Source organism: Rosa chinensis, chromosome 7 (genome assembly GCF_002994745.2).
Source record: "Rosa chinensis cultivar Old Blush chromosome 7, RchiOBHm-V2, whole genome shotgun sequence".
In the NCBI taxonomy this organism is placed as follows: domain Eukaryota; kingdom Viridiplantae; phylum Streptophyta; class Magnoliopsida; order Rosales; family Rosaceae; genus Rosa; species Rosa chinensis.
The window spans coordinates 43,646,085-43,658,080 of NC_037094.1; the positions used below are offsets into that span (position 1 = coordinate 43,646,085).

General features: G+C 39.1%; 1 protein-coding gene across 19 annotated transcripts; it reads left to right on the forward strand.

Annotated features, from left to right (window-relative positions):
- The first annotated feature begins 5,332 nt into the window (after window positions 1-5,332).
- Window positions 5,333-11,698, forward strand: LOC112180773 (pentatricopeptide repeat-containing protein At4g21300). 19 transcript variants are annotated; one of them, XM_040511927.1, is made up of 6 exons: window positions 5,333-5,528; window positions 6,390-6,512; window positions 6,859-10,080; window positions 10,344-10,409; window positions 10,575-10,652; window positions 11,335-11,698. In XM_040511927.1, the coding sequence occupies exon 3, from the start codon at window positions 6,906-6,908 to the stop codon at window positions 9,417-9,419; it is 2,514 nt and encodes an 837-aa protein (XP_040367861.1). In that variant the 5' UTR covers window positions 5,333-5,528; window positions 6,390-6,512; window positions 6,859-6,905; the 3' UTR covers window positions 9,420-10,080; window positions 10,344-10,409; window positions 10,575-10,652; window positions 11,335-11,698. The 19 variants fall into 19 exon arrangements, with proteins under 19 accessions (XP_040367861.1, XP_040367862.1, XP_040367864.1 ...); XM_040511928.1 differs by having other exon boundaries at window positions 10,607-10,652; XM_040511930.1 differs by having other exon boundaries at window positions 10,348-10,409.
- The last annotated feature ends 298 nt before the right edge of the window (window positions 11,699-11,996 follow it).

Here is an 11,996-nt window from a genome sequence, read left to right on the forward strand (position 1 = left end):
TCAAACCCTATTTTGATAATTGAATTTAGGTTGTTTTAGAGGTGGCTCTTTGTAAACAAATGTACAAGGTAGAAAGAAGCTACTTTTTTGACCTAGTCATTCTCTTTGCTAGGGCTTCTCGTAGAGATTTCTTCGACAAAATTTTCCAAACCTCATGGATGACGCTATCACAAGTCTTGTTGCAGCCTTCCAACTCTCAGACTCTACTCATATAGATCTAGGACGGTGGTGGCGGCCGCTATTCAAGATGACATTCCTATTTGGTGGGTCATCTCCTTGGCCCTAAATCCAAGTTTTCTGGTTTCAAGAGATCGATTCCATCGATTTGGAGAGTCAAATCTAGTTTATCGGTGAGTGATGTTAGGGAAAAATTTATTTCCAATTTGATCTTGAAAGCGAAAAGAATCATATTTTTCATAGAGATCCTTGGCACTTTAGGAATACTACTGTTGTTTTTGGGGAGTATGATAGTGTGGGACGCACGCTAAAACCCTAGGTCTCGGTGAACGGCATGTTTCTTGCTCTGTACAATCCTCTGGCCCTATCGATGGCAGGATTGTCTATGAGACGTGTTTGATTAGACTTCTCTGAGGCATAAGGAGACTAAACAATGAATCAGGTTTGAGAACGATATTAGGAGGAGAATTAAGGTACTTTTTTCTTCCCTTCTATTGAACTTGAATTGACATTTGTCTTTGAGAAGATTAAGGGTTTATACCGAGATTATGGTTTGTTTCAACACGATCTAGTAGGTTGTGACAAGTTTCTATTGACCGAGCACAAGGATGTGAATGCACAACCACTACCGGCTACCTTGGCTAATCTATCGCTGTTGTTTCTGACTATGTTTCGTTGGGATTGGGGGAGATAAGAATTCCAAGCAGAGTAAGGTGGACATTCCACGGCCTGCATATCAATAGGTTCTGCTTTGACACTGAGATTTAAGGAGTAAAAGGGAGGCCAAAGGCCATACGAAGCCCATACATCACTGGACTACTAAAATTTGGGAAGGGCTGGTTTTTCAGTTCAAGCTGCTGCATGTTTTCTAAAGGGGTTAATGTTTCCTATCTCCTCTTTAAATCCCTTTGTTGCAATGCCTGATTATGTTCCTCTGCCATTGGCTGTGGTGGAGAAGAATGCTCCGGTGTCGACAGCTGTAGTGGAGGCCGTTAGGTTATTGGGTAACAATCGTCATACTGAGAAAGAACTAAGCCGGACTGGCAAGCATTTCCTTGCACTGCCAACACTAGCGCTACAATTGGATGAGGAGGTGATGCTGACTTTGAAATAAAAGCAGGGCAAGCTGGTTGTCTCGCCTCAGAAAAAGAAGAAGCTAGGGTGATCTAAGGGGAGTAAGAACAAACCTAAGCTACCTAGTAACTTGGACAAGGTGATGAAAGGTAGCAAGAGGAGCAAGAAATAGAAGAGTATTCGTTGGCTAAGGTTGAGGATGGTGGAGCCAAGGCTATGACTATTGATGAGATCAATACCGCAACAGAAGATGGAACAATAATGGAGGAGGCTTCTGCTCCTTTGGAGAGTGAGGAGGAGGAGATGGCTTCATCTTATCCTATTATTGCTTAATTTTCTTTTCGGGTTCAAGAAATCTAGTTTCTCTGTTGACTCTTTTTACTCTACTTCGGAGAACTAGATTTGTTGTTTTAATAAAGGGAGTTTCTATTCATAGCTCCAAAATTAGCATTTATACCTCTCTCATTTTTCAAGTAAGAGTTGACTTTGTCAACTAATGTTAAATTACCAATAAACCTCTCCACTCGAACAATATGTAGTCTCCAACTTGGAGAAAACTTTCTTCTCCAATGTAAATGTCACGTCCTGTATCTCAATTTACCGGTTTGCTAGTCATTTGGACAGTAAACGACAATTACTTTCACTTTTCACTTTGTTTCGATCTTTTAGGGGCCCTAAAAAGTTGACTTTTTGTTCGGGTCAAAATTTCAGGAAATTTTCTTCACGAAAGTCATAGAGGACGTTAAACAGAGTTCGTGGCCAAGTGATATGTAAACATTAGAGTTCGTATGCGAAAGTTATAAGTGAAAAACGGAAGTTATTGTTCATGGTAATTTGGGGTGTGTGTGTGTGTGTGTGTATATATTTGAATTTTCTACAAAGGTAACTTGGTAACTCTCTCACTTTCTCTCTCCTCCCCTCCCCCCCCCCCCCCGGTCTCTTTTCTCTCTCTCCTTCCCCGAGCTCTCTCTCTCTCTCTCCTCTGCAACTACAGCGTCCTCTCAAGTCTGGCCACCTGGGAGCAAGCCACGGCCATCATTCTCTTCCTCTCCTCTTCCTGGACTCACCTGCGGTGGTAGCTCGCCAAGTTTTAGCCGGAAAACGAAGAACCAAGCCTAAGAACCTTACTGCAGCAGTTTTGAGTCAACGTCGATCTCTCCCGATTCCTGCCACCTCCGGTGATAAACCTTGGTCCATTGGAAGCGCCTTGAGACATAGATGATGCTCTCCAAGTCTTTGGCAACGATTTGAAGTGTGAAGGAAGAATCGAAGGTTTGAATTTTCTCACTGTTCATAATCGAGGTTTACTGTTTTCATAATTGTTTAGCCAGTTCTATTTGTTTTCTGGCTTGGCGGTAGTGGAGAGAAGTGTTAAGGAGGTTGAGATGGAGCTGCTGCCAAAATTTGGTGGCCATCAGAGGTGGTGGCAGGTGGGGCCTGGGCCCCGCATGCCGTCACTGTGGGAGGCGCGTGGCAGTGTGTAGAACAGTGATTTAACTTCTATTTTTAGCTAGTTAAATCATATAATTGTTGTAGAACTTGTAGCTGTGAGTTTGGTTGAAATTGGAGAAGTTTTTTGTGGATTATCAATTTCCAGAATTTAGGATTCAATTATCGATTTACGAGAATCCGACCATCGGATATCTCTCGGTTCTGCCTTGGAATCTTTAAATTAACGAATTGGTATTAGTGGTAAAATTTGGGTTGAATCCGAGAAGCAATGGAGAGGTGATTATGAGGATTTGATTTTGGGAATTGTAATTAATTGTTGAATAGTTATTCACGGAATATAATTGTGTACAGGACGATGTAACGAGCTACTGCTTGACGGAGGGAACTGTTTGCGGGATCGCCTAACGCTTTTAAGTTGAATTGCATGCAGTATATGTTCTTAGGTATTTAATTATCTTATTGATTTTTATAATGCTTTTTATGATTTATCGAGAATTAGTGAATCATGCTTTCGAGGGATTAAATTATTGAGTTATTTATGAGTTATCGGCAAGGAGTTTATTTTGAGTTTTACAATTTCACAAGTTTGACTTATTGAGACTTATTAATGGTTTACGAGATTAGTATTGCAATTTCCTTCCCAAGGGCTTTTAGTAGAATTCGAGCTAGTATTTATGAATTACTGAATTGAGAAATGATTTTCGGGAAGTGATTAATTAATAAAATATCTACGATTTTCTCGAGGATGAGATTGATGTTTGACAGGACATATTTCAAAGGGAAAAAAAGTTTTAAAAAGGGATGAATTTAATAAGGAGGCTAGTATCGGCACATGCGCACATTATATGGTCGGCAGTCCCCTCCAGGTAATAGTTTGGTCGGCAGTCCCCTCCAGACAATATTCTGGTCGGTAGTCCCCTCCAGAATATTCCAGTCGACAGTTCCCTCCGGTGTGTCATCTGGTCGGCAGTCCCCTCTAGATGACATGAGGTAGTTAGTCGACAGTCCCCTCTAAACACAGCCTCCTGGGTTCCGGTCGGCAGTCCCCTCTAATGCTTCATCGAAGGTTTTACATGGAAAGGTGTATATTGAAAGGAAGTGGGTTTGAGACATTTCATTATGAAAGGTTGATTTTAAAGGAAGTGAATTTAGAATGTTTTATAAATTGCACTGTATGCCAGATTTTAAAGAATGAGAAAATGGGGAAAGCATTTAGTTGTTATTTTCGTAAATTACCCTCTTTTTTGTCCACTCACTCTAACGGTTTTTAAATGTTTTTCCCCTGGGCCCTTCGGTTTTAAATGCCCAATTGCAGGCCAGATTAGCTTGAGATCGGGCGTACATAGAGTTGGGGCATAGCTGTCATAGCTCCAGGATTATAGAATGTATTGGTCCTTTATCTCTTTACTCCATCCTCTTGTGTACCTTGTGCATTAGGTTGCTCTGATAACCCATGAGATTAATATTCTTAATTTTAGGATTGTTTTGTGAAATGGGAGGATGTTGTGAAATAGGAAGCAGGGTGGCTCCAGAAGTTCAGAAGTGTTACAGGATTTTGGGTAGTCCATTTTAGGGGAAGTTCCGCCAATTTTTGATAGAATTTCTTTTAAGATAGGCCCTTCATGGCCACTCTGGATTTCAAGGTGAAATCTGGGGCGGGTCCTGTCTATAAACCCTAAAATATACATCAAAATAGATTTCACTTGAACCATTTTCATATCTAATATTCTTTCTATTCCAATGGCATTTTTAGTTCAGACCTTCAACAGTTAACTGTGATATTTGATTATACAGGTAATGTTCTATGACAAAGTTTTGATAATCCAATCGATACTTATCTTCTTGGGATGAAACTTGGTTGGTCTGCACTAAACACTAACCAACCAAACTTTCACGTTTCTGTAAGCCAACAATGCCTTGCTCGTGGCCTTTACACCTTAACCATGGATAAGAATTATGACCTCATGTGGTTTGTTTTGGCTTCAATGGGAAAGATAAAGTACTTATGGATGGGAAGATTTCTTCTGTGAGTCATGCCAATTAAATTTGATTCCTTAAACCTTTTTATATCTTCCGAATCTGAGCAATTGCAACTGGTATGTATCCATGTTTTAGTGATCGTGTAAATGTTCATGAGCTCAATTCAGTAATTGAGCAATTGAATCGGTATACACTCAAAGACCTATTCATCAATACATAAATTTTGCATCATCTATTGTTTCTATTGGATTAGGGGCATTGTGGGAAAATTAGGGAGGTGCAGGTAACATATTGACTATTTGTAAAAGTAAATTGGAGATCTAGTAAGTGAAGAGGTCCAAATGTCAATTTTAGAGGTATGAATAAAATCACCCTTTAATAAAAGTTCTTATCATCTAAAAGGTATGTGTAGTGAGAGCGTTGGGGCTCTGTTCTATAAAAAAAACGATTATATCTGATGACTCTGAGAAGTGTATCATTTTTGTACTGTTTATTGAATTATAAAGTCATACTGACCTTCTTTACTTCAAAAAAGAGGCGGCTCTTTGTAGCTTTTAATTTTTATTTAGCAATCGAAAAAAAAAAAAAAACCCAATTAAGGTTTTCTCTTAATAAATAAAAAAAAGCACTAGTCGTTGGCCTCATCAGCGTGACACTGGCTGTGGCGGTGGGGCTAATTAAATTTCCGGTTTTCCGGCGGGGTCGGGTGCGGGTGGGTCGATATCTTATTTCCAGAACCCTTTAACAGCTTTCCTCTGCAACCTCCTCCTCTTCTTCTTCTTCCTCCACCACACCCACACAAGTTCCAAGCTCTTTCCTTTGGCTCTCTCTGCTTCCTTCCTCAGGTAAAAAGAACATTGCTTTGTCATTTTTGTCTTCTCAATTGCTTTTTCTGCTTAGTGGGTGCTCCATTTTTGCCTTGTTTACTGCGTTTCTGGTCATGCCCATATTGCCTTGAGTTTTCTCAAGGATTTGGTCATAGTGTTGGGGATTATCATGTGCTTTGGTCATATTACTCAAATATAATAGCAATCTGGGATTATCATGTGTTTCTGGTAATCATTTTGTAATCAAAACAAAGGAGTGGTGTTTCATTTTGGCCAAAGTTGCTGGCTTTACCTCTAGCAGAATTGCTTTCTCAATTAAGTTTCTACTTATTGCAGTAATGTTCCTTGTATGGCAGATCAAACACCTTCAAGTATAGTGAGGCTGGCTAGAGTACTAATCACTGATAATTAGCTTCTGTTATTATCTTATAGAGAAACTGACGGATATGTTTGTGTTGTGTGATAAAAACGGATGTGCCATTAAACCTATGGTCAGCATTTTGTAATAATTGTTTATCTTCTGGTCTGCTTTTTGTAAAAATTGTTTTGTGGTTTCTGTGCTTCATTGAACCTATGTCCCGCTCCTATGTCATTTTTGTAATGATTCATTGAACCTATGCCGTCAATGTTTTACATTCTCAAGTCTCCTAATATTCTTATTGATTATTTTATAACATTGTTTATCAAGTACTGAAAACTGATATAATGGGTCTAATTCTATACTCCTTTTGAACAGCATTATATGTAGCATAACCTTAATAGTATAGCAACTTCTTCTACACCTCTCTTTCTCTCACAACTCACACACAAGCACTGAATTTTTTTTGGGTTGTAATGTAATTCTGGTACTTATCAGTTGGGTGGTGGAAGGAGTTTCAGGGGCACATGATGTGGCTGCATAGACAAGACTCCTTCAAGGAGAAGTTTGAGGGATCTCAGTGAAGCCAGTAACAATGATGCTGATAATTAGCTTTTAAGCTTTGAGCCATTACCATCAGAATTGTATGTATACAATTCCCAACTTCTGTTTTTTTCAGTCTGTGTGATTGGTTTCTGAATTTCATTGTGTAATTGGGAGGGAGTAGTCTGATTTTGGTTGTCAAATTTTAGTTTTTGGTTACAATACATGTTCTATATATAAGACTAGTTCTATACATAAATACAACTAATTTATACATAAGGCTTACGCCTTACGCCTCAAGGCGAACGCCTTGCTGAGGCTCTGCCGAAAACGCCTCGGCTACGCCTCAGCCTTTTAAAACATTGGACATAACTAGCTCATTAGGCTGAATACTTCCATATTAAACTGTTATTCTTTCTCAAACAGTTTGTCTCATGTTATTCGCAGATTTTGGATTAAGCATTTGATACACAATTCATCTACTGTAAAAAGAGATGTACAGGAGGATGTTATGTTCATTTTATAGACCCTTTACACCACAAAACTCCAAGTCCATACATACAAACGCCAACTACTTCCTCAACTTGGAAGCAGCTTTGGCGACCCAATTTGATACTATGTTGCAAGCATGCAGTGATCATTCTTTTATTCAACAAGGTAGACAAGTTCATTCACATGCTATTTGCACTGGGCTTATCGAAAATAGTCTTGTCGCCGCAAAGCTGCTTGGCATGTATTTCCATTGTGCTAGTGTTGTGGATGCCAAGAACGTGTTCTATCAGCTTGATTTAAAGTATAGTTTTCCCTGGAACTGTATGATTAGAGGGTTTAGTATAATGGGCCGCTTCGAATTTGCCTTGCTATTTTACTTTAAGATGTTGGCTGCTGGAGTTTCACCTGACAAGTACACTTTTCCCAGTGTAATCAAGGCTTGTGGTGGTTTGAATAATGTGAGATTGGGTAAAGCAGTGCATGATTCAATGCAGTTCATGGGTTTTGAGGTGGATATATACGCCGGTAGTTCTTTACTTCAATTGTATGTCAACAATGGCTGTATCCATGATGCACGCCGCTTGTTTGATAAAATGTCCCACAAAGATTGTGTTTCATGGAATGTCCTGCTTCATGGATATGTTAAAAAGGGGGAATTAAGTAATGCTGTTGGTATATTCATGGAAATGAGGAGTAGTGAAATTAAGGCCAATGCAGTGACATTTTCTTGCATTTTGTCTGTTTGTGCCTCAGAAGCAATGATTAGTTTTGGTACTCAACTTCATGCGTTAGTTGTTGCTTATGGTCTGGAGTCGCATTTTTCAGTGGCTAATACTTTGATAGCGGTCTACTCTAAATGTCATTGCTTGTCTGACGCTCGTACGTTGTTTGATATGATGCCACGAACTGATTTAGTGAGATGGAATGGGATGATATCTGGTTATATACAAAATGGGTTTATGAGTGAGGCTTCACATTTATTTAAAGAGATGATATCTGCTGGTGTCAAACCTGACTCCATCACATTGGCAAGTTTTCTTCCGTCGGTTGCTCAACCGGCTAACCTCAAGCAAGCTAAAGAAATCCACGGTTACATTATTAGACATTGTGTACCTTTTGATGTGTATTTGAAAAGTGCACTTACCGATGTATACTCCAAGTGCAGAAGTGTGGAGATGGCACGCAATATTTTCAACCAAAGTACCAGAACTGATGTCGTGATGTGCACTGCTATGGTTTCAGGGCTTGTCCTTAATGGGATGAATACTGATGCATTGGAAATTTTTAGATGGATGCTTCGAGAGAAATTGAGGCCAAATACTCTTACCATGGCAAGTGTTCTTCCAGCTTGTGCTGGTCTAGCTGCTTTGAAATTGGGAAAGGAATTGCATGGCAATATCCTGAAGCACGGGCTTGATAAAAGCTTTCATGTGGGTAGTGCCCTTACTGGCATGTATGCAAAATCTGGAAGGCTGGATCTTGCTCATCAAGTTTTCCAAAGACTGTCAGAAAGAGATGCGATCTGTTGGAACTCGATGTTAACAAGCTATTCTCAAAATGGTAAACCAGAAGAGGCCATTGATCTGTTTCGTCAAATGGGGATGGGAGGTGTAAAGTATGACTGTGTAAGCATTTCAGCTGCACTTTCTGCTTCTGCAAACTTACCAGCACTTCATTATGGGAAAGAGATTCATGGTTTCATTACTAAAAGTGAATTTAGCTCTGATATTTTTGCCGAGAGTGCACTCATAGACATGTATGCCAAATGTGGAAACTTAGTTCTTGCTCGCCGTGTATTTGACTTAATGGAAGAGAAAAATGAAGTTTCATGGAACAGCATTATTTCTGCTTATGGTTATCACGGTCGCCTCAAGGACTCTCTTGTTCTGTTCCGTGATATGCTTGATAATGGAATCCTACCTGATCATGTCACCTTTCTTGGTGTGTTATCTGCTTGTGTCCATGCAGGCCAAGTTGATGATGGAATGCTCTACTTCCGTTGCATGACCGAGGAATATGGGATCCCAGCTTGGTCAGAGCATTATGCCCTCATGGTAGATCTACTTGGGCGTGCTGGACGGTTACACGAAGCATTTGAAACAATAAAGAGCATGCCATTCTCCCCAGGTTCTGGTGTCTGGGGAACATTGCTTGGAGCATGTCGGGTACATGGCAATATTCAGCTTGCTGAAGAAGCATCAAGACATCTTTTTGACCTGGAACCACACAATTCTGGCTATTATATGTTACTCGCAAATATATATGCTGATGCTGGACAATGGGAGAATGTGCGTAAGGTTCGAAATTTGATGAATGAAAGAGGAGTTCAGAAAATTCCTGGGTACAGTTGGATCGAGGTCAACAACAAGACTCATGTATTTGTTGCAGCAGACAGAAGTCACCCGCAATCTGCTAAATTACATTCACTGCTCAACATTCTTCTTCTAGAGCTGAGAAAAGAGGGTTATAATCCTCAATTTTACCTTCCAATGCACCCACAGACAAAGGGTATTTGATAATCAGAAGGGTGAGGAAGCAGATCATTCTCTTGGGATTCACTATGGGCATCTGCATCTTCAAAGTTCAGATATTATTTCCCTCTCCATACTTTATTTATGATACTGCTGCTCTAGTTATCTGAAGTACAGGTGTATTTATGGGTGTTTTGTACAGTTCTGTTTTGTTATGGACTTATTCACTATTTTCTACCCTTTCTTCTTACTAACGAGAGTAATGTTTCTGACAAAAATTAAATCAATATGGAAATGCTCTGGAGATGCATACTTAGTTGAGGAATTTTTGAACGAGAAGGTGCTATTGTGAATAAAGCCTCTTCGTTCATCTGGGAAAGTCAATGAAAGCTTTAACATAGGTCTAAATTTCGCCTTCCCATGTAGGAAAAACAAATTACAATATGATGGTTGCTAATGTTGAACTTGATGTATTTCCATATTTTACCTTTTATGGATGTTGAGTTATAACTATGATATACATCTTTGTGTTGAAATTTTACTTGAATGCTCCAAAATGTGTGTTACTTGAAATTGACCAGACAAGTTCCTGCTTCAGGTTTGGAGGGAAAAAAAAAGAAGGAAAAAAAGAGGAAGCATGTGGGGGTGGAAAAGAGAGATGGAGGTGCAGATGGGTCGAGCAGCAATTTTGGAGGAGGCTGCAATTGTAAGTTACTTTTACCATGTCATAACTGAAAACTTACACATTGAGTTTCATAACTAAGGTTTATAATCTATGAATTAATGACAGGTCTTCTCTACCCTTAGCCCATTTGGATCCCAAAGCTTCCATCTTTATTATATTTTTTCTTCTTCTTTCATGGCCTTTCCAAAATGCTGGTTTTGATGCTTTTGCTGTGTTGTTGTGATTTCTGATTCATGGGTTTGTTTCTGGGTTGTTCTTGTTTTGCTTTGTTTTGGGTGCGGAAGCAAGCCATATATGAGTTGTGGAATACTGGAATGAGTGAATGATCATCCTTTGTGGATAGAATTCAGGTATGGATTTTGATTCATTTTGGCGATTAGAGCTGGTGTCTTTGATGGGTTAGTTAAAAACAGAGATTAGGAAGTGGCTTTTTTTCTTTATCTTCCCTCCCTTTTCCTTCTCTATTTGGTTTGTGAATGAACATTTATGAAGTGGCTTGAATGTGCCTTTTTCAGTGTTTGATGGGTTCATTGTTGGTTCTGTTCAGCTTTCTTTGTTCCCAGTATGGATTTTATGACCACATTTTTCTAGAGGTGATATTTTTTCTTCATCAGTATACTCAGTTCTTTGTTTGGGTATTTGATTTGTGAATACTGGGAATTTTTTTTTCTGCTAGATATAGGAACCTTTTAAAACAATTAATATAAGTTGATTGCTCGGATAAAATTTGTACATTTGCATCAAATACAGCCTTGGCCATTCAGTATCTGCATCTTAAAGCTTGTCCAGTTACTAGAGTGCTGCTAAGATGTGTATTCCCTCTGCTCAGCAGCATTATGTTGGGAGATGTTTCTGTAGGCCGCCAGTATGTAGAAATTTATTTAAGTTTTCTTTGTTGCTTTGATATAATTCTAAAATGTGCTTGAACGATGGGCTATGGTTTTTGTTCTTTGAATTGACTTTAAGCCAGTTAAACCATCTCTCTCTCTGTTCCTTTATTCTTACACCACCTGTTTACAGTGTATCAGTTGATCTAAACAGCTTAAGTTAATCCTGACGTTCATATTCTCCGTTATCAGGGCCTCATACCCTTGAAAGTTCCAGAATTTCCATTGAGAAAATCTTGGAAGAAACATAGTGAATTAGTTGCTTTATATTGCCATTCAATGCAAACAAAGTTCTGACTTCTGTAGACAGTTGCATGTTTTCTTTTTGGTGGAAGTGAGGTTATACTTTGTCGCATTATTCACTAAACTTGTGCTTGATTACATGCAGACTTGCAGGAGTGGAACCTCATATTCCATGCAACAGCTATACCCTAGTATATATCCCCATAATGAATCATAACTAATGGCAGTGAGAGGAATCATAATTTAACTTCTGACCTTTTGGGTATTACAAGGAGGTGTTCAAGCAGACAATGCTCAATCAAGAAATGATATTCCAGCAGGCAACCTGTCTATCTTTTTAGCTTTATATATGAACGATTAGATTTCACTTGATGTCCTTTGATGGATTAAAGATAGGGGTTTTGTCCCTTTACACCAATTTTAGAGATTTTTTTTTCCTCCTTACACCACTCACTCACTGTTTTCCCACTAACCCATAATAACTCTTATAAGTTGTTCCTTAATACCCAATTAAATTTTATAAAAAAAAAAAAAAAATTGAGACCATTTTGCCCTCATCCTTTTGTCACATAGAGAGAGAGAGAGAGAGAGAAAATGGAAGAGAGAGACATCATAGGAGACTTTGCTGGACTCCGGAATCCAGTCGCCAATAGTTGGAATCCGAATTCGGTCATCGATCGTCGAAATCTGATTGTCAGATTTGGTGGGAAACATCGCCGAAGGTCCTTAAAGAGGTCGTCGGAGATTTTTATTGCCCTTCAATAAATGTTTAATCGGGGAAATGAGAACTAATCTCTCTAAAATAAG